This window comes from Microcaecilia unicolor, chromosome 6, assembly GCF_901765095.1.
Source record: "Microcaecilia unicolor chromosome 6, aMicUni1.1, whole genome shotgun sequence".
In the NCBI taxonomy this organism is placed as follows: domain Eukaryota; kingdom Metazoa; phylum Chordata; class Amphibia; order Gymnophiona; family Siphonopidae; genus Microcaecilia; species Microcaecilia unicolor.
In genome coordinates, this window is record NC_044036.1 from 80,081,374 (window position 1) to 80,104,618 (window position 23,245).

General features: G+C 44.1%; 1 protein-coding gene across 1 annotated transcript in view; it reads left to right on the forward strand.

Moving 5' to 3' along the window:
- The first annotated feature begins 8,273 nt into the window (after positions 1-8,273).
- SNX7 (sorting nexin 7) overlaps positions 8,274-23,245 on the forward strand; it is an 89,101-nt gene continuing 74,129 nt past the window's right edge. The window contains exons 1-3 of the mRNA XM_030206739.1: positions 8,274-8,367; positions 15,032-15,213; positions 16,830-16,940. Coding sequence (XP_030062599.1) covers positions 8,274-8,367; positions 15,032-15,213; positions 16,830-16,940 — 387 coding nt within the window. The remainder of the gene's footprint in view (positions 8,368-15,031; positions 15,214-16,829; positions 16,941-23,245) is intronic.

Consider the following 23,245-nt stretch of genomic DNA (forward strand, 5'->3'; position numbering starts at 1 on the left):
CAAAGATCTAAAAAGAAGAGGAGAAGGGTAGGACAGTGGAAATCCACAAGAAGCCAAAGGGAAGTTTCGCAGTTCAAAACAAGAGGTGTTTGATAAAATACTGAAACTGAGCAGACCCAACACGGAGCCACGCTTTAAAGCTTCGGCATCATCAGAAAGGCAGCTACTTTCTTAATCCTCATGGCAGATAGGATTTGGAATTACTCATAAAGCTATTTTTGAAAGTATAGCACCAAACAATTTTGACAACATTCTATAAGATTTTGTGACCCCCGAAGCAAGTGACCTTTTGCTCTGAGGAGCTGAAGTTTGGAGACTCCCTCATGGCCTTAACTCCTGCATTCAGTTCTCTTCCTTAGTCTATGCATCTAACAGTCAGCACCAATTTCATGGAGCTGTTTTTTCTTCCCCCACAAGGTAGGGAAGGAGTCTGATTTTTTTTTCCAAACCTGTTGGATCTGTTTAATTGTGGTTCTTTTTTTTTTTTTTTTAATAAATAAACCTCTTGTTTTGAGCTATGAGAGTTCCTTTTGGCTTCTTGTGGATTTCCATTGTCCTACCCTATGCCTCCTCTTTTTGAAGTTTCTTAGCATAGCACAGATCAATCCAGGACTTGTTGGTTATGTCCGTCTGCAAGCAGTTGGAGGTAGAGGACACAGAATTTCACTGTGCCTTAAGAGCCAGTGTACAGTGAAACAACTCCGTATTCCTATATCTCTAGCAGGTGGAAGATGTTTCCTACATCTCCTGGATTTTCAGAGCCACTATCTCTTACACAAATGTTCCTGTTGTCAATTCAGTTGGGGGTGGGGGGACATTCCTGGGCTCAGCACAGGCAGGGGAACACCTAGTGACGCTAGGTCCGTACCCCCACCCCCATCCTCCTGGTGTTCTTTTGGCCGAGTCTCCATCTGTATTTTTTAAAAAATGGGGGCCTCAGCAGTCAGCCAGTGAGCATCCAGCTGAAGAGCATACATTTGTCTACTTTGGAGGTGTGGGGGTGGCTTCCTGATGGTGAGTACTCGTCCTGTGCCGGGTGCTTCAGTGATTGCGGCACCATCAGAGGCAGTCAGGCACTGCTTTCAAGGTAATATGTGTCAGCCTGTGCAGCAACTGCATTGCCTCTCTGCATCAGCAACAGGGGCCTGAGAAGGAAGCGCTGCGCACATTGGGCCCAGTGTTGAACTTGACTCTCAAGAAGGATGGGAGCTGCAGACCATTTCCCAATCGGTGTCTTGGGCCCTTCAGTTGGTGTTGGAATGGTGGCCATCTTGAATTTGTGAACGCCTGCTTCTCTGTCCCTGACATAGCAGGAGCCTGTTCTGGTGTCAAGGCCTCACTTTGCCTTGGCTACCAGCGGTCCTTCTGAAGCTACCGGCAGTATTGTGATGCTCCTGCAGGAGGACAGACCATTTTCTCCTGAGTTTGTGCTCTTGATGTACAAGACCTTTTAACTAAAAATGTCTCAACAGGTCCCAGTTTCTAGTGGTCTTGGTCAGTCTCTGGTGAATTTTGCTCCTTTCCTGAAAAGACTGAGGCTTCCCCATACTACACAATGGGACTTGGTTGGTGATGTCAGAGGCTGCTTTAGGGCTCGCTCCTGGCAGGTTGCTCTAACCGGAGGAATCGTTAGATGAAGGGGAACTTCCACCGGATGAAGGAGATGATCCTTCAGTAGCTTGGGTGTTCTGCAAGGATGAGCTCATTGTCTTGATAATTCGATCCCTGGGAATTCTGGATGTTTTCTTAGTGTCGGCTTACTCTATTCTGAACCAGTGGGTGTTATCCCTTCCCACCAGCAGATGGAGGTAGAGAAAACTGATTCAACCAGTGACATCACTGTCTATAATGTGTGGTTTTCTCTGGAACAATCCAGTGTTTTTCTTTACCTCCCAGTAGGTGGTAGGTTGTGCTGTGGTGCTCTATCCCTAGTGTAGCTCCCCACACTGCAGGCCACAGCCACACAGTGTAGTTGAGCCTAACAGCTGTTCCCAGGTCAGTCTTGGTTCAGTGAGATCTCACCTGAGCGATGCAGGTCTCCATCCCCCACCCTTCTTGCCTGTTCACACTTTTTGGGTGTGTCCCCCATGTGCTCCCTCTGAAGCTCTCAGGTGCCAAATTCCCTCCAGATTGCCCTGGGCAGCCCTTTTTTCCCTGTTTTAGGGAATAAGGCTTTTTCCTTAGCGTCAGAGACTTGTGGGTTGTGTCCATCTATTAGCAGATGGAGATAGAAAGCACTGAATTGCACTGTCTTATAGGATGGAATGCTCCTTGGTGATTCAGTATTCTCTATCTCCAGCAGGTAGATGAATGGTCTCTCATGAGCTCCTGGATTCTTCTGTGGAAGCTCCTGTTCTGAGTCTGTCAATTCAGTTGGGCTAGGGATGTGTGGCTGAGTGGTGCTGCCTTTAGGGGGTACACCTGGTCACCCAAGTCCCCCATCCTGTTGCCATTTCCTGCCCTTCTCTATTCTCCTTCCTCACTGCAGTGAACAGCTGAATCTTGTCTCACATTTGGAGGGAAAAAAAAAGCCTTAAGTCCACATATGACTGTTGGAGAGATACTGTTGCCCCCAGTATCAGGGCAGGGAGAGGAGCGGGTAGATGCGTAGCTATGGTGGACTCGCAGCAGGCAGACTTCTCAGCGGCTCACTAGGGTGAGTGTTTAATTTCTGTCAGAATTTCTCTTAGTGATCTGATTGCAGCGATGCCATTTTCCCCAACTGATAGCCAAGCTGCATTCTGTTGCGGGCTATGTGGGCTCTCCTTGGCTTTCAAGGCCCATGCTCAGGTAGGCCTTACCCTTTTCCCATGTGAGCGAAGCGCGGGCTAGTCTCTCTTATGGATTCATCTGCTATGACTAAAAGAAAATTACCAAGGTAAGAATCTAATTTTCCTCTCTTTCTTAGGGGGTTATCATTACCTTGGTACTGACCATGGCCTGATCGCCACCATACCTTAGACCAGCTGTCACAGGTGGAACCAGGACATATGTACATGGAGTGGAGGAGTGGCCTAGTGGTTAGGGTGGTGGACTTTGGTCCTGGGGAACTGAGGAACCGAGTTTGATTTCCACTTCAGGCACATGCAGCTCCTTGTGACTCTGGGCAAGTCACTTAACCCTCCATTGCCCCATGTAAGCCGCATTGAGCCTGCCATGAGTGGGAAAGTGCGGGGTACAAATGTAACAAAAATAAATCATATGCAGAGTAATATCGTTGCCAATTTAACTCTCCACAGTTAACATAGGCACAAGCATCAAGAGTAATTACTAGTGTGTCATTGGTAAGAGACAAGGTAATTGTGTAGGGAATAAGATGGTTAGGTCCTGACATTTCTTGTGGTACTGTAGGTACAAGAATAGTGGACAGGAAACGGATTAGTAAGAAAGTGACAGTCATGATTGTTATTGCTTGAGAACTGAAATAAGGAGACACAATGCAGGTTTACTGAACCCTGGGGTTCCAGCTGAAAGGGAAGGATCCTAAGAAAAATGATTAGGTAAAGGGTTTCAACTAAAACAGAAATTAGGAAAACTAAGAGTTCCATGAAACACAAACATAAGTAAACCATCAACAATTGGTGTAATCGGGGTAGATTCTGGTGGCTCCAATTTGTCCTTCTCCGGCAGGAAAAATGGAGTAAATTTCAAAACGTCAATTCCCTATATCCCTAATGAAAAGCCAAGGTATCCAAGCACTACGGATAATTTTATATGTGACAAGCCAAAAGTCGAGTAATACTCCTGTTTCAGGCCTAATTAATGGTGTTTCTGGCTGTTCTACCCTTACAAAGCCACACCCTTGAAATATATCAAAAACATCTATGATGTGCCTATCAGGACCTGTGGTCCAGGTGTCCAGTAATGATTCACACAGTATCTGGTATCTAGTTATGGGGTCCCAGGTAGGGTCTCAGGTGGGGGATCCCAAGGTAAGGTCCAAGATAGGGGTTGGATGGTATTGGCTTGGGCCATGTAGTGGAAAATACTGCCCTAAATCAGAAGAATTTAAAGATTAGAGAATAGTTTGACAAAAATATATAGGAGCCCAGTAACAGTAAGGAAAGTGAAGAGTGTAAGCAAGGGTAGGGTAACAAGGAATTCAATAGCAGTTTCCCAAAAGCTTAGATCCGGGTGAATATCAGGGATGGGTCTGTCGCTATGTACCATTAGTGTTTACAGGAGGTATACTTATGAAATATGTGAAACTTTTGAAGTACATAAAAAGTTAGTCCCAACATCAAAATTAGGAGCACTGTAAGTACCACAGTTCCTAACACAGTTTTTGGAGCACAAAGTATAAAGTCCTCTTGTGTGTTGCTGTGAGCTTCAGGCAGGAAACGTGGACTTTCGTCATAGGGGTCCACTGTAAGGTTGGCAGGTGCAGGTTCAGTAATAGGTCCAATGGAAGTCAAATCGACAAGGGTGGGCTCCTTTTGAAGGGCAATGTTCCGTTCAGTTAAGGTGATTTCTGCCTGAGGGATGACGTCTCTAGTTGTCAGATGCTCGGTCATGGAACAGAAGGTTTTAGTCCATCACCACAAAGTGAAAGTACCAGAGGCTCCGTAGATTGCAAACTTCATGATAAATATGCTGGAGACGAGCAAGTTCAGGAGCATCAGGAACAAGCAATTCTGCAATTAAAGTTTGTAAATTCACAATTCTGTCGTGTAAATCAGGGCTACGTCCTGGCCCAGGCATCAGGTCAAAAAATGGTGGTTGAGGGTTCAGGAAGCGTGGCAATCGTTGGACTGGTGGGGGTGGCTGGTGGTGTAGTTGCGGTGGGGGATCTGGAATCATCAACAGGCTTGAAAAGGTCAGGATTAGGAGCTTTGTAAATTCGGATATCTTTTAGGTGGACCCAGGAAAGGTGATTCTTGTCTACATTTACTTTTTTATTGAAAACTGTTCCTCATTTTTTAAAGACATAATTAGTCCATATCTGAGGCTGAAATTTTGCAGGATTATGCAGTTAATATCCCTCTATTTTGTGGTATAAATAAGTTGCATACCCCACCTTTTCACTTTGTGGGTCACCTATGTCTATATCTACACATTGGAGACAATTATATAAGTGGGCTCCTCTTTTTAGATGTTGAGCAGTAAGACCTATTCTGTAATCTAATTGCACTGGGTGCGCAGATTCTGTTGTAGAATACTAACGTAATTCGGCATCAGCATGCCTTACCTTTATGTGCCCAGTTTTACCAGCCATAGACCCATAAATGTGGGTTCCCAGTTATAGAATGCCCCCCTTACCCATCAGGTCATCTGCACTCTTAACTCATTCCCTTATTTAACTCATTCCCTTATTCTACCTATCCTAGCTCATTTCGCCTTCCACACATCCCTTTACCTTCTCTTGTTGCCAACTCCCTCCCACACACACACACACACACACATGTGTATCCCCTACATTGTCTCTTCCAGTTCATCTCACCTTTCACACATCATCTTATCCCTCTGTTGTCCTCAGCTTCCCCTGACACACATGCTCCACCCCTTCTTTCCAGCTCCTCTCTCCTTCCACATATGCTCCTTTACCCTCTGTTGTCCCCAGTTGTTCCTTTACCTACACATACACACACCATAGTCCATCTCCAATTCATCTCTCCTTCCGCACATTGCCTATTTTCTATTAATTCCTCCCACCCAACACCCATATTCCCTTAGCCCCTTCCTCACACAGATGTCCTTCTTACAGCTTCTCACCCCAGCCTCTGTCTCTCTCCAGCATAATCGCTGTTGCAGGGTACATCTGTCTCTAATCACAAAAACAGATGTTGGTCAAGATGGATAAGGATGCAGGGGGAAGGTGGATGGTGGACATAGTGAAAAAAAAATGTCAAAAGACAAGTGTTAAGAAAAAACAGAGAAGATAATCTGGGACAAAAGCATTGCTCAGAAATCAAAGATAGAACAAAGTATTTTTTCCTGATTTTATTAATTGTAATATGCTAGCTTTGGAAAATGGTTCTCACACTGGCAATTATAATTGGTTATTTACTGTGGTATTAAGCTCTCATACTGTTATAGTTCATTCCCACCACCTCAATTCTTCACCACCATATTTAGTCTATCAATCACTTAGTACATAACACCTTTGTTTTTCCTTTTTAATTGTGACCTCAGTTGTGCACACTGCCAAGAATCAATAATGGCAATGGTATCTGAACATACTTCTTCACCGGTTCACAGTTTACATGATATACTTAACTAAGATGAGTATCTGAAATTCTATATAAACAAGATACAAAGTACATATAAAAGTAAATATACAAATGAATACATCATGTAAACAAAGTATGGAGTTTTCGTCTTGTTTCTCCTCCATATCTGTATCTTGTCATGCTCTTGTTCAACAGTTTGGTGCTTTCTAATGAGAGAGAGAAAGCTGAGACACCACCAGTCATTTTCTCAATTTCCAGTTTGTCATCTAAAATCACATTGATTTCTAAGGTCATAATGGAAGGTCTTTCTCCTTCTACAGATGTTTTAATTGTGGTGAGTATTATGTGATGCTTTTTAACCTCCAAATTGTGTGATGAATAGAAACTTAACATTAAATTGTTACTACTTGTCATGGAGAAATTACATTGACAAATTGTTAGTAAAAATGTTATGCACCCGAAGATTGAGAAATAGTAGGTGGAAAGTGCAGCAAAAAAACACACACACCCTTTTCTGGTAATTTATTTTTTTCTTTGTCATATGTGAACGAAATATTCAGGTTTCCTCTGCTCTCTGTGCTTATGCTATTTAATTTTCTCTGATTTATTCTTCCATCAACATAAGTGGAAAACAAGGCCAAATCTCTGACTGTGTGAATACTTGGCAAGTTTTTACTTTGCTGTTTTATACACTCATTGGAAGGATGAAAATAGATTTGAGTGCACATTATTGAATTACTGAAGGGAAAGAAACAAGAGTCATTTGCAGAATCGAAGCAATGATTTTGTCTTTCACTGTATTTTGTTAAGGAGATCTGAATGCTGCTCACCCTCTTTTTTTTATACACAGCTTTAATAATTTCTGTGAGGAAATCATATCTTGTGTTCAGAGTATTCGTGACAGATAAGTTACAGCTGTGGAATGGAGACATATTTCTGATTTTCACTTTAGTGGGTTGGACCTAGCCCCTACATTTTACAGTACTCTTATATTGTGCATATTTGAGATTCATCCTATGGTAAAAAGATATTAATAACTGTACCACTCTGGGATCTCCATACTACTATGAAAAGAAACAGACTTTGGTAGCTTAACAATTGGGGAATACCAACAAAATAGTAATAAATCAATATTTTGTAAATGCCTACTTTCATACTTTAATTTAAAGTTGCATTAGTGCTTCTCTCTCTCGCTTTATATATATATATATATATCACACACATACAGAATTGCAAAGTTACCCAGTTCCAGGCTGCAGATTTGGGGACAGTCCTCAATTTCTGACCACTACATCCTGGTGCATTAAGGGACTTACAGCTTGCAGGATCAGGCACTACAAATCCCACACTGGGATGCAAGTTCATAACCAGGACTGGACCACATGGGCGTAGATTGGGGGGTGCGAAGGGGGCATTGCCCCCCCCCCCCCAATGAGCTGCTACCCCATTTTGCTGCCTGGCATCCCCATGAGTGGTGCAGCTACAGCAGCATCTTTTTCTCTCCTTCCAGCCCCGCGACACCCAGTATCACTTCCCCAACCCTCCAATCCCCTGAGCCGCCGGCAGCCTCAGTGAGAAAGCGGGAACAGGAACTTGAAGAGAAGGCTTCGGGGCAGAGCTGAAGGCAGCGTGTACATCGCTACCGCTACCAGGAACACTGAAAAGACTGCTGCCTGCGCCGGAGGGAGGGAGGAAGAGAGGGGGTAGACGGACACGCTCCTCTCCGTCCGCTTGGCTTCCCTGCCCTCTCTGTCTGCGTCCCGCCCAAAAGGAAATGACGTCAGAGGAAGGCGGGACGCAGAGAGGGCAGGGGAAGCCAAGCGAACGGAGAGGAGCGCGTGCCTGCTTGGTTTTTTTTAACTACTGGCGCGGCGGCGCCTCATCGTCGTTCGGGGGGGCATTGCCCCCCCTCGCCCCCCCCCCAGTCTACGCCCATGGGAGAAGGAGCAGAAGATGGATGGGACTTGGTGATTGAATGAGGGAGAAATTTGGGGAGCAGAGTAGGGAATTATGGATAGGAGAGGTGGGAGTGAGAGTTTCGAGGAGATAATGAATACTTGGCAATTTTAAGTATGAGTTAGGGTATATTGATGAGTTGGGAGAATGAGTGAAGGTGTTATGAGGTACAAGAGAAAAGGGTTTGACTGTGGAGAATGTTTGAGACATAATTCAAATGACCTGGAAGACTGGAGAGAGGGTAAGGCATTGAAAGGGGATGGGGTACTTGGGAGGGGTATGGGAGAAAGAGGATGGGTCTTTGAATGGGTTGAGTGAGGGTGGAAATGGGGCTGAAAAGTTTGTGAAAGAGAGGCACTAGGATATGGGGTATAAGGTAAAAGATGGAAGAATGGCCTTGGAGGCAAGAGGAAGGAGAGACAGGGATGGAGCTAGGAGTGATAAAAGATCAGCACCAGACAGATGTAGAAAAGGAAAGGAAGATGACGAGGAGAGAGAAGAAATGGAAAAGCAAACTTGGAAAAGAATTTAGAAATCTGACACATGGAAAGTGGAAGTGAGTGGGTCCAGCCCAATCAGAAAGATAGTGCTCAGACAACAAAGGTAGAAATGAAAAAAAAAAGTATTTAATATTTTTTAAAGATTGTGATGTGCCTGCTTTGTCACATGTACATTTATGTTTTTTAGTTTTATATTTTGCAGAGTACAGGAGAAAAAAAAACATTTCTGTTTTACTGGTATTGCCCTGCTTGTAGGCTCAGGCTTTCTTGGGTGGAGGTGAGGGGGGTCTCCATGAATGTTTTTTTTGTGATCCCCTATTTATTTTCGTGTGTGTGTATATATATATATATATATATATATATATATATATATATATATATATATATACATACATATACAGTGCATTCCATTTAAGTGCACGTCGGATAAGCACATGCTCTGTTTAACTGCATGCCGTACTTCGGTCCCGTTTTTGGCGCCATCAGTTTCTATGGGGACAAACTTCGGTTTAGCGCACCACTGATAAGTGCAAGATTTGCTTATATGCATGGTTTAAGACCACTCCTCTGCAGGAAAGACTCCACATAAGCGCACTTGCGGAATATGGAAGCCAATTGGCGCATGACAAAGGGGCGGTAGATTTGAAATCTCGGTTAACTGCCACAGGCAGAAGAAACGAAAGAATGTTGTTAGAGTGTACACTGGAGTCGTCGTCGTCGTCATCATCGTCGTGCAACTGTAAAACTTTAACATTGGCTAAACAAATAGAAATTCTTAAAAAATTAGAAAACAAAGAAAGTCAAGCATCTATTGCTAAAGAATATGGTGTCAATCCCAGTCAAATTTCACATATCTTGAAGCAGAAAGAAAAACAATACAAATCCGAAACGAAAACGAACGGGATGCTCTTATTTGGTGGTTTTCTCAAGTCAGGAGCAGACAATTTCCTGTCAGTGGGCCACTGCTTATGGAGAAAGCTAATGCTAGCTGAAAGTCTTGGACTAACTGAATTCAAAGCCACTGTTGGATGGTTGGAAAGATGGAAGGAGAGGAACAATATAAAATTCAAGAAACAGCATGGTGAAAAACAAGACGCTGATGACTTTGGTGCTGAAAATTGGGTTGTTTCAGTTCTTCCTACCATCTTGAACAAGTTTGCACCCCGTGACATTTTCAATGCTGACGAAAACGGTCTCTATTGGCGAGCGATTCCTGATGGAACACTTGCATTCAAACAAGCTGAAACTACAGGAAGTAAAACGTCGAAGGACCGACTGTCGATCCTCCTTTGCTGCAATATGGATGGGAGTGAGAAGTTGGAACCACTCGTCATTGGAAAGAGCAAACAGCCCCGTTGCTTCAAGAATGTTAAGCGACTTCCTGTGTCATACGAGGCTAACGCAAATTCATGGATGACTGGGGAAATTTGGAAGCAGTGGCTAAAGAAGTTAGACACCAGAATGCGGGCACAAAAGCATCAGATTTTGTTGCTTTGTGATAATTGTGCTGCACACAGTGATGATGTCAAGCTAACGTCAAGGTGGTCTTCCTTCTACCAAACACTACCTCTCTGATCCAATCTATGGATCAGGGCACAATAGCCAATTTCAAACAACATTATCTGGCTCTTGTGCTACGTCGTCTGATGAGCGTTATGGATGACCAGACTGGTAAGGATAAACGTGCTGTTGAACTGGCTCATAATCTGTCACTGTTGGATTCCCTACGTATGCAGAAAGAAGCCTGGAATCATGTTACACAGGCAACCATTGTGAACTGCTACAAGCGGGCAAGCTTTGTTAGGGATGTGGAGAGGGATGAAACAGATGCAGCTGTTGCAAATGCGTCAGATGAACAGACTATTGACATCCCAAGTGGTGTTACTGAAGAGGATTTTCATCACTATGTAGTTGTGGATTACGATCTACAAACAGCTGACGACAGCACTGATGTCCAGATATGCGCCTACACGCAGGCAACGGCTGATGATGAAACAGATGATGAAATGAGCAGCGAGGCACATGCTGACGAAATTCAACAACCTCCTGTCACTTTTGCAAGAGCGCTGGAGAGTCTCAACAACGTGCGGGCCTATCTGGAGGCCACTGGATGTCAGTGCTATGACCGTTTTTATCGTCTGACAGACGTAGTCTATGGAACTCACAGACACAAGAGTGTACAGAGGACTATGACTGATTACTTCAAGTAAGCCTAACATCAATTAATGGAGACTGTATAACGTCAGTTAACGGAGACTGTATACTGTATGTATAATAAACAGTACTGTACATATTGTTTATCAGCTGTCAAGGTTCTTTGGGTCACAACAGTTAAGTGCATGCTCCGGTTAACTGCATGCATTTCTTTGGTCTCAGACCCTTGCACTTAAGCGGATTGCACTTTTTGTGTGTGTGTGTGTGTATATGTATATATATATATATATATATATATATATATATATACACACACACACACACACACACACACACACGTTGGTTTCATATTCAGTGTTTTAGGCTTGTGTGTATGTTTTGAATAACTATAATGAATATGTATAAGATGTATGCAAATGAATATGCTAATGTGCCGTGCCCCACCCTTTGCCCTCCCCCCTCCCCAAATGAAACTGTCAACTACGCCCCATGGACTGGACAAAAAGACTCCAGCCTCTTGGGGGGGGGGGTAAAAAGTGGTGGAGTTAAAATATGAAGGGGAAGAGGACGTACCTCTGTCCAATCTTCCCTGGTTACCAGTGGGGTCTCATTTGGGGAAGGGAAAGGGGCCCTTTCCATGCGGGGAAACTATTTGGCAGATTGTGCGACCACGCTTGGGTGGAAAACTTTATTCCTGGTACATGCCAATATTGTACAATGAGGAATTTGCACCTAGCAGAGGCCCAGCCCTGTTTAATAGATGGGAAAGGTTGGGGTTAGTATGCATGGGCCAACTATTTGACCCAGTTGGGGGAGGGGAGTGCACATTTGGAGATCTGCAGCAGAAGGGATATTTTTCCTTATTTGCAACTCAAGCATTATCTTCAGGGTCCAAGAGTGTTGATGGATTTGGGTATAGGAAAAGGACAATTTGAAAAACTATTGGGACCTGTGGTGCAAAAGGGAGCCATCTCTCAAATACATCAATGCTTGAATCAGAGGGGGGGGGGGGGGGGGGTCTACAAAGCTTTCTTATATGTTGCAGTGGGAGGGGGACTTGGGGAAGGAATTTAGCATTGAGGAGTGGGATACTATTTGTCAACAGACAGCATCCCTGGGTATCTCTTCAGTAATAATGGAGAATGGCTATAAGGTCTTATTTCATTGGTATCTTACTCCCGTTAGGCTTGCCAAAATAGGTCTTAGTCGGGAGGAGTTCTGTTGGAGGGGGGTAGGGGGACATATTATTTTATATGGTGGGATTTGCCTCTTAGTGCAACCTTATTAGATTAAGGTATTTACCATGTTACCACAGATTTTGCAGGAGGACATAGAAGTAAATATTGAATTGGCACTCTTGAACAGGCCATTACCCTCTTTAGATGAAGGTGCTGATCTTATTTTACAGCTTGGTTTTACCGCTGCTTGGGTGGCGATTGCTGCCATATGGAACTTTTCTCAGATTCCCGATTATCAGATGGTACTGCAAAAGTTGGACCACTGGTATAGCATGTATCACTTGACAGCGCTCTGCTATTTTAAGATGTTTTCTTTTGAAAAACATCGGGCTCTATATAATTAATGGAAGCGCAGTTTTGGACCTATAACAGCTTCTGCTTGATCTTGTGTACTGATGACGAAAATTTGATGTCTGCACAGTGGGAGAGGGGGTGGGCAATTAGTTTCTAACTGTACTAGCTAGATACACTGAAGAAACCACTGTGTATCTACTGTTGCTGGTGTATGCTGCTGGATGTTCAAATGTATAATAAAGGTTTGTTAATAAATAAATAATGAACAGCCAGGTCAGGATGTCTCAGTTTCTCTAATACCTTAGAATCTGCAGACTTACAGGTTATTCTAAAATATGTTTGTGCGCTGAGTGCAAGCAGCGTAAATATCCATTTTAGGAGGAAAAGTCAAAAATGTCCACAGGTTGAAAACCACATAAAATGCCAATTTAGAAATATAAACATGTATTGTCCTAGTGGTCTCACAGAGACTGGTTTCCCTTGCTAGTTTGGCATTTTGGGAAGGGGTACAAGACCACTGGGGAATTAAGGGGGCAGTCTTTCCTAATTCCTCCAGTGGCGTGCTGCTTAATAGGAGCAGTTGCCAAATGTACGCATGCCTGGTAGCAGGTGTAACTTCCAACTAGAGAGCTGCATGGGGACGGGGTTCGCGGGAATCCCGCGGAACCTGCGGGATTCCCGCAGGGACGGAAGCAGGTCCTGCGGGGTTCCCGTGGGGACAGAAGCAGTTCTGCGGGGTTCCCTCGGGGACGGAAGCAGGTCCTGCGGGGTTCCCGTGGAAGTGTAAGCTGCACTGCATCAGCCTCTCATCTACCGAGTACCTTGAATGCTGTCTCCTCCTCCTCCTCCTCTTCCTCCTTGCTTTAACAGCACAAATGTGTAAAGTCTTCCGTTAAGGAGGTGGTAGAGACACAAATGATGAAGGAATTCAAAAAGGCTTGGTTGAACACAGAGGATCTCTAATTAGAAAATGGAAGTTATAAAAATCCTAACCATAAATGGCTGCATGTGTGTGGATGTGTCAAGTGACGCTTAGATGGTGACTCTGGCAGTGATTAACTAGGTCCGATACCGGGAAGACTTGTATGGTCTGTGTCTAATATATGGCAGTCTGGTTTAGGATGGGCTAGAAAGGGCTTAGACAGCAACTTCAGTGGCTGGAATATAAGGACAGTGCTGGACAGATTTTTACGGTCTGTATCCCACAAATGAGAAGATGAATAGACTGGAGTGGGCTTCAGCGAGAACTCCAGCAGTTGGAACATAAGGATAGGGCCAGATAGACTTCTATGGTCTATGTTCCAGAAACACGGAAGAAAAGTATATAATATCACACTCGTTGATTTAATCATGGATTGATAATGTGTGACTATTGGGCAGACTGGATGGACCATTCAGGTCTTTATTTGCTGTCACTTACTATGTTACAATTAATCCTCTTTGCTCCCGGGCTGATGCGCAGACCTCAGCTCTGACACCTGACCTACTGGCGCGTGCATGTGGTGACCTCTCAGCACACAGTGCCAAAAATCAGAGACAAATCTTACATGTGCACACCAGAATGTTCTAAGTTTCAGCTTCCATTCCTTCCTTGCCTACAGTGATGTGGCTCAAATCCAGAGAGAGACTGAGGGAGCTGACCAGAATTTTCTTTTATGTACCATTAAATTCTTACGGGGATGGGTGGGGACGGGTTGGGATGGATTAAATTTTTGCGGGGATGGGTAAGATTCCAGTGGGGATGGGTGAGATTCTAGCAGGGACGGGCGGGGATGGGTAAGATTTCTGTCCCCGTGCAACTCTCTACTTCCAACATCGATCTTTTAGAACACAGATGTTTAATCCCCATCTGAAATGGGGAATAAATGTCTATCAACTTGCCACACCTTTGTCCTGCCCAAACCACCCCCAACTCAACAATATAATGAGGTGCTAATAACAATCTTTTTAATATAAATAAGGCACACTCTCATAGCATAAAGTATCTTGCACCAAAAGCTGTAGACATCAATCGAGACACCATTCTTTATACTACAGATTATCTCAGACGTGATATTCACTGTTGTTCAGAACCGCTGCTATGCAAGCTTTTTCATATTTGACATTGGGCATTAGATTCCTGATGCAGGCCTAGTAGGCCAAAACACGGCCAGTGTTGAGTCATTTATTTATATTAAAGATTTTCATTAGCACCTCATTAAGAGGTTGTGTGAGTTTTGTTATCTCTGTGCTTCCTTGCTGGTATCATGTTGACGGTGGAGATTGGCTCTTCTGTGATTGTGTCCAAAACACCCCCAGACCACACCCCATGCCATTTGCTCACTTGGGTTTGAGACATGCATACCATGGCTTTATAAAATGGGGACGTAGATGTTTATGCAAGATAAATGTTTGTGCTGGTTCACGCACATCTTAAATGCGAATAGGTCTTGTAAAATGAGGGTCATAGTGTGCATTCCCTGCTAAGGTAGACTTACCTTTGCTGCTTTGTATTTTTCGTTAAAAAAATTCTTTCTGAATCACGGGTGCCAGATTGCATAATATCAACCCAGGTATTACTGCTACTAAACATTTCTGTGAGGTTTCTAGACTTAAGCAGCGCTGTATGGCTCAGCCTCGAAAGAAGCCAAGCCATGGAGGATTTCCCACAAATTTTATCATGGCATATATGTAAATTGAAAACATTGATCAGCCAATTTGAACGTTTATATATCCATAGGACACCACATTAACGGATGCAAACTCATTCAGTTCTACAATGGTGGTATCTCCTTCATCTATGATAATCAGAACAAGTTTGAGGAAGAGCCTGATGTAAAGGACCTCTTTATCACTGTGGATGATCCTGAAAGCCACTTCACTGCCATTGAGACATTCATTACTTACAGAGTTGCTACAAAAGTAAGTCTTGATTTAAATTTTATTTCTGAACGCTCGGTAGTAGGATTTCTTGTTGTCATTGATTTTTGCAATTTCAAGCATTTGTCTCAATTCCTGTATTTTCTGACCTATGGCAGTCTGAAAATAGCAAAAGGTGAATAATGAAGTACCCCTGCAAATTGTAGAAAATGGGAACATTTCATCAAAATATTTAGTGTCAAAAAAAAATAGGAACAAAAGAAACTATGATGTGAAGAAAATAAAAAAGAAAAAGAGGGGAAAAGGAGCCAGAGGCATTAGATATTAACCAGTGGCCAGGCTACCAGGTCTCGTATAGCACTCGGCTATAGTTTGTAACTGTTCCTACCTCTTTTATTTGTAGTTTGTAACTGTTCCCCCCTTTCTTTTATTAATGATCAAAACATTTGGCAGCTGCATTTCATCATCTTATTTCGAGTTTGTTGTTTTAATGCAGGATTGTGCTACAGATATGCATAGTGGAAAGAGGGCAGATTCAGGTACATAATAGTGCAATAGAGATTTTTCCTTAGTCACAATAGAGGTAATTCTGTAGATTCAGGATTATGTGTGTAAATGCCACTATTCTAGTAATTTAGAAACATAGAAATATGATGGCAGATAAGGACCAAATGGCCCATCCAATCTGCCCTTTCTCGGGAACCACTATCTCCTCCTTTCCCTAAGAGATCCCACATGCTTGCCCCTCCTTTCCTCCAGAGTATACATATTGAGGTCTGAAAGTCTGTCCCCCTGCGCTTTTTGACAGAGACCACCGACCAATTTTGTAGCCACCCCTCTGGACCGACTCCATCCTGTTTTATATCTTGAAGGTGTCCAGAATTGCACACAGTAGTCTAAATGAGGCCTATGCACATGTATATGTGAACACATACAGGTGTAAATGACAGTAATCTGGCTACATGCAATTTTGTAAGTAGGCACATATCTTTAATAGCGTATACTTTTGTAGGTAGGCATTCACATGGGCAGAGCATGAGTGGGTTGCACGACTGTGTGTGTATATTTCCCAAATCTAGGCATTAACATTTATACATTTATGTTTACATTTATGGAGGAGTGGCCTAGTGGTTAGGGTGGTGGACTTTGGTCCTGGGGAACTGAGGAACTGAGTTCGATTCCCACTTCAGGCACAGACAGCTCCTTGTGACTCTGGGCAAGTCACTTAACCCTCCATTGCCCCAGGTACAAATAAGTACCTGTATACAATATGTAAGCCGCATTGAGCCTGCCATGAGTGGGAAAGCGCGGGGTACAAATGTAACAAAAAAAAAAATACCAGCTCTATGGCTGACTTAAGTGCTTCCACTTCAACACATGTGCACATATATACCTGGCTACACTAGTATTCTATAAAAGGAAAGTAGGTGCCCACATTCCTTTATGGAATTGCCCTCAAAATGTCATTTTTGAATTAGGTTCAGATTTTGGACTGGTTACCAAATAAATAGACTTTTTTGTTATCAGTGAAAATATAGATCCGGGGTTATATATATCTATCTAATCCATTTCAGGATATTTTTAAAAGTTTTTTCTTATGGTTTCTATGTGGTATTAGGAAAACTTTTCAATTTTTCATTTGATATTACAATTTTCAGACATCACGTGGTGAATTTGACTCAAGTGAATATGAAGTTCGACGACGCTACCAAGATTTCATTTGGTTAAAGAGCAGACTTGAGGACGCTCATCCCACCTTAATCCTTCCTGTATGTCTGTGCGCTTTTTAAATTTTACAAATGGATAATAGGTTTGAAAACTGGCCGTTGTGCCGTTAGAACGTTTATTTCATGGAAGTGTGGAATTACCATATCCATTGGCAATAAATAGAACCTTGAAATAGGTCTATAGTGAAATAACGGATACAATGGAATGCAGATCTTAAGATAATTCTTACATGAACTGACATCATTGTCTCATGGCATTCCCTCCTGAAAAGTGAATACCCTAAAGCATTTTTACTGTGATGTAACTAAATCTGTAAATGTATTTTTAATCTCAAAAATAAGTCTTTCAGGTTATATGTACTCAACTTCATGTTAGCATAGTTTGTTTTTACTGTCTAACTTTTCTTGGTGGAAGTGCGCTTTAATCTGTACTAATAAAAGAGCATATGTTTATCTCTCTGTCAGAGCCATTGTTCCAAGACCATGTAATCTACAGAAGTTTGGCAATGCATAGCTAGGAAATCCTAGGGATGTGCCATTTATTGATTTTGAAATAGGCACAGTTTGGGCACATGCGGTATGATCCTTGGGACATCAGTTTTACTACGTTGGTCTATGCATCATGGACCAGGAGCCACACATGTACATTGCATCCATCAGTAACACAGGATATAAGACATTGAGGGTTACTATGGAACTTTGTAAGTCTAAGTGCTTTGAAAATACGCCTCATTGACAGTCTCCTATATGCCAGGGCATGAGAATATTGACCCACATGAAACAGGTAATAGATGAGGGAGGAGGGGAGCGAACACTGTGGTTAGCAGATGAACAACACAATTCTGGAGGCCAGAGCAGCTCAGCTATTCCAATGGATGACTTCAGTGAGTGAGGTCATCAAGAGAAATAAGGGGATGGTGTGCACTCGGAGAGTAGCAGTAGTTCACACACGGCAAAGAGCAGGTACAGAGATAGGAGGGAGAAGAGTTGGGGACCAAAGCCAAACAAGGTGAGTCTGGGGATAGGAGAAACCAGTGTAGCCAGCAAAAAGCCTGAGCAACAATGCTCCTTGGAAGAAGGAGGGGCTGGGGATCAATCACAAGACTGCAACAGTTCATGTGAGGCCACAGAACAGGTATAGATTAGGGAGAAAGAGTCAGACTGAGGCCAGGCATAGGGAAGATAATTTAGCCTGTCAGACTTGGTGGGCATTTTATACTACTGTACAAACATACTTTATATTTCAGTATCATTCAATAGTTTAAGCAAAACAGAATTTTTTTTAATGTTAGTAGACGATCTAGTGAGTGAAAATTAATAATTTTTTTTAGCTGTGATATTAAACTGGTGTTGCATTTCTTTGAGAGAGCAAGATCTATATTTGCTAATTTTAATGCACACAGTGTTATGAATTGTATTTCTTTTTAATAGTAACAGCTTTTATTGTATTTTTAAAGAAATATGTGCCTGAATGTGTCTGTTAGAATTTTGCTGCTCTGCTTCACCACATGCAGGGTGAGAGTCCAGCTGTTTAACAGAAGGAACAACCAATGCAGCTGGTTCCATGACTTATGCAAGATTTATTAGAACATAAGAATGTCCATACTGGGTCAGACCAAAGGTTCATCATGCCCAGTATCTTGCTTCAAACAGTGACTAGTTCAGGTCACATTTTATGCTGACTACCCCCAGGGATAAGCATCCTTTAGGTCTTCCTTGTTAATGATGGTTTGTAAACTTTTCCTCCCAAGAACTTGTCCAAGCCTTGTTTAAACACAGCAATGCTGACTGCTTTTACTACATTCTCTGTATGAAGGAGGGGCACTCAAACAAACCTAAATCCTCCCTAGCGAGGAAAAATAAAACAACAACAACAAAAAATACCCTGGCTCTGACCTTATGTATAATCCTGTAGCCTTCCACTGAGATGGACAGAGACTATCCCTAAGCTTAGTATCTAGGACACTTAGAGGTCCTTCTACAAAGCCATGGTAAAAAGTGGCCGGCAGAAGTGTGGGCACATCTTTTGGGCACGCGCTGGGCCATTTTTTTAATGGGCATGCGCAAAAATTAAAAATAGCGTGCACCTATTTACGGCCTGAGCCCTTACCGCCAGCCATTGACTTAGTGGTAAGGGCTTGCGTGCAGTAACCATGCAGTGTGCACCAGCGTGGACACGCTGCCAGTTACCGCCGGGAACACCCCCCATGGTAGAAAATAGAAAACAAATTTCAACCCCCGGGATTCGGCGTGCTCCAAACTTGGAATTACCCTTATACTTTAATTATTTTCTCTTACCTTGCCTCTTGCAGAAAAGTATGCCTTTCCTCCTGTATTATACAGCTTTTCTAGGCTTGATTTAGAATGCTTGCTCTGCTTTCTATTGGATGCAACCTCCAAGGATTCTTTAGGTTTTTAAAGAAACATTAAATGTGCCTTTTTTTAATTTTTATTTTTTTATTTTGCTGCTGCTTCCCTGAGAGATCTTTAGGATGCCTTCCAGTTTCTTGGCTGCCTGCTGTTCTTTACTGGAGGACTTTGTGTCAGGAATATAAACACCATCACAGGCAAATAAGTCTTTTTGTCCCCCGAGGGCTTACAGTCTAAATTTTGTACCTGATGCAATGGAAGGTCAATTCACAAAGAGCAGCTGGCAGTTCACAGCCCACTGCACTGTTAGGCTGGTCCTCCAGTTAAATATGTTGTTTGCATATGTACTTATATTACTCCTGCTTTACTTCCATTGTTTAAAAAAAATTTGAATAACTGTTTTTTTGCATCAAATAGGACAACAAGGCAGTTATATATCAAAAAAAAAAAAAATCAGAGTTATATATGGGTGTCTCTAGCATTTAGCGCACGATAATTTTAGGCACGCGCTAAAAACGCTAGCGTGTCTTAGTAAACAGGGCCCTAACTTTGCACTGAGTTATGATTGAATCAGTGGCCAGCATGGTGTTAATTAGGGAGCAATAAAATACTGAAGGTATTGTTGCTAAGGTAGGATCTGAAAACCAGGATATTAGTGATCCTACAGACCTGTACAGAAAAATAACAATATTACATTTATTTTATTGAAATTTCTTATATACCACCTGAAAGCTATTGAAGTGGTGTGCATTCAAGTACAGTAGGTATATTTCTGTCCCTGGAAAGCTCAAAATCTTGAGTTTGTAAGTGGAGGGTTAAGTGACTTGCCCAATATTCCAAGGAGCAGCAGTGGAATTTGAACCAGGCTTCCCTGGTTCTCAGGCTGCTGCTCTGTTAAGCTACTCCTCCATTCTAGTCTCATTGTTCAGTACTTTATGCCTATTGTAGAGCACGGCCTATGAAATTTCTCCTTACAAGCAGTAATTTTGATTCAGAAAAGAATCTTTGGGTAATTTGTATATACCTCTTGCCAAGCACTATACGTTCTGGCACAAATGCAGTAATAAATAAAGGAGTTAAATCACAAGACATATTTCTGTTTTAATAATCTAAGAAAATATTTGTACAGGGCTGGTGCATGTGGTAGCACTATAGAAATAAATAGAAGTAAAAGAGTAAATTGTGCACCACGGTTACTAGAGCAAATACAGGAAGTAAGTGAACCCCTGTTTTTTCTCACAGGCCTATGAAAGAGTATGTTGATTAAAGGAATATGTCTGTGATATATATTTTTAGTGCAAGGAATCTGGGTATGGTATGCAAGTTTGGAGTGTGGCATAAATGATGAAATATACTGGAAGTTGCACGGGGAAGGTACTTAAGGGAATGCTCTAAATGGTTTGAGTGGGAAGGGTGGATTGTTGAGATGTAAATGGACAAGGCAACACTTTTGCAATATGGAGAAGTTAAATTGTATGGTAGATACATATTGGATAGAAATGTGGATATGGGAGGTGGGATTAGGAATATTTTTATTAACTTATACATTTATATTCAACATGTAAATTTAGAGGTTTAGAGATAGAGGTGACAAATCTAAATAGCTTTTGAGGCTTCATAGAGATTGGGGATGATGAGTGTTAACAGTGGGCACTGCATCTTTTATGGTGTTTTTTTTTATTACCCTTGTTGTTTCCTCTCCCCTTTGTTTTTGATTTTGGTATGTGTGGTTTGCTTTCCTTTTTTAAAATGGAATTCTTTTCAGTTTTCTTTGATATTTTATTGTACATTCTCCGAGGACAAGCAGGCTGCTTGTTCTCACTGATGGGTGACGTCCACGGCAGCCCCTCCAATCGGAAACTTCACTAGCAAAGTCCTTTGCTAGCCCTCGCGCGCCCGCGCGCACCGCGCATGCGCGGCCGTCTTCCCGCCCGAAACCGGCTCGAGCCGGCCAGTCTTCTTTTGTCCGCACTCGGTACGGTCGTGTTTTCGCCGTGTCGAGCCCCGGAAAGTCGACCTCGCGCGTCCAATTTGTTTTGAACGTGTTTTTTTCCTTCGGGAAAGCTTTGTCCTAGTCGGGAAGTGCTCCGGAAACCCCCCGCCGGGTTTCGTGTAAATCCTCCCCGTACTTCCAGCTTTTTTGCCCCGGTAAGTTTTCTTTCGTCGTCGGGGTAGGCCTCTTTTCGGCCTCGGTCGAGATTTTTCTCCCTCTAAATTTGGTGCTTCAAATTTCGCCATTTCGGCTTTTGATTTCGCCGGCGTGATTTTTCCGCCCATGACATCGAAGCCTTCCAGCGGCTTCAAGAAGTGCACCCAGTGCGCCCGGGTTATCTCGCTCACTGATCGACACTCGTCGTGTCTTCAGTGTCTGGGGGCCGAGCACCGCCCTCAGAACTGCAGTCTGTGTTCCCTGCTTCAAAGGCGGACTCAGGTAGCGAGACTAGCCCAGTGGAACGTGTTGTTCTCGGGCTCTTCGTCGGCATCGGCACCGGGATCTTCGAGTGCATCGACGTCGTCAGCGTCCAGACCATCTTCCTCGGCCGCCCCTGCATCGAGTGCATCGAGGCATCGGGCCTCTGCATCGGCGCCGAGACATCGGATAGCTGCATCGACGTCGGTGGTACCAGGACCTCGTCTGCTGATGTCGTCGGACGGTGGTGCATCGGGTGGAGTGCAGGTGAGGGCTGTCCATTCCCCTGCTGGTGGCGGTGAGCCCTCGGGTGGGTCTCCGCCTACCCTGAGGGCTCCTGCGGTACAGCCCCCCCGAGATCGACCTTCTTCAGTCTCGGCCACGAGGAAGCGACGGATGGATTCGACGTCCTCCTCGTCGGTGCCGGGGAGCTCCGGTGACATGCTTCGGAAGAAATCGAAGAAGCATCGACACCGGTCTCCTCCCCGTGTCGGCACCGAGAGCTCTGGGTCGCCGAGGGATTCGGCACCCAGCAGGCATCGGCACCGAGAGGACCGCTCACCCTCTGTTCAGGAGGTGTCGATGCGCTCCGCTCTGGACAGCCCGGAACAGCCTCCACGCCCGGAACAGGTACTGACGTCGACGCCTGCATCGACCTCTCAGCCTTTCTCTGCAGCCGCTCTAAACGAGAGCCTCCGGGCCGTTCTCCCAGAGATTCTGGGAGAGCTGTTGCGCCCTACCCCTCCGGTACCGGCGGTGCTTGCGCCACCGGTACCGTCGAGCGTGGCGCCGGCTGGCCCATCGCCCAGGTTGAGGTCCCCGACGTCGGTACCGCGTGCGGTACCGACCGCGGCCACCTCCCAGGAAGGCTCCCCGACTACGTCGGCGGAGGGAGCTTCGCCGATGCGGGCGAGGGAGTCTACCTCTCGACGCCCCCATCGTGGACGGGGTTCCACGGAGTCGAGCAGGGCGAGGTTGCAGACACAGGTCCGTGAACTTGTGTCTGACACCGAGGGTGAGGCCTCGTGGGAGGAAGAGGAAGATCCCAGATATTTCTCTGACGAGGAGTCTGAGGGTCTTCCGTCTGATCCCACTCCCTCTCCTGAGAGACAGCTTTCTCCTCCCGAGAGTCTGTCTTTTGCCTCCTTTGTCCGGGAGATGTCTACGGCCATCCCCTTCCCGGTGGTTGTGGAGGACGAGCCCAGGGCTGAAATGTTTGAGCTCCTGGACTATCCTTCTCCACCTAAGGAAGCGTCCACTGTTCCCTTGCACCATGTCCTGAAGAAGACATTGCTTGCGAACTGGACCAAGCCATTAACTAATCCCCACATTCCCAAGAAGATCGAGTCCCAGTACCGGATCCATGGGGACCCAGAGCTGATGCGCACTCAGTTGCCTCATGACTCTGGAGTTGTGGATTTGGCCCTAAAGAAGGCTAAGAGTTCTAGGGAACATGCTTCGGCGCCCCCGGGCAAGGACGCTAGAACCTTAGACTCCTTTGGGAGGAAGGCCTACCATTCCTCTATGCTCGTGTCCAAGATCCAGTCTTACCAGCTCTACACGAGCA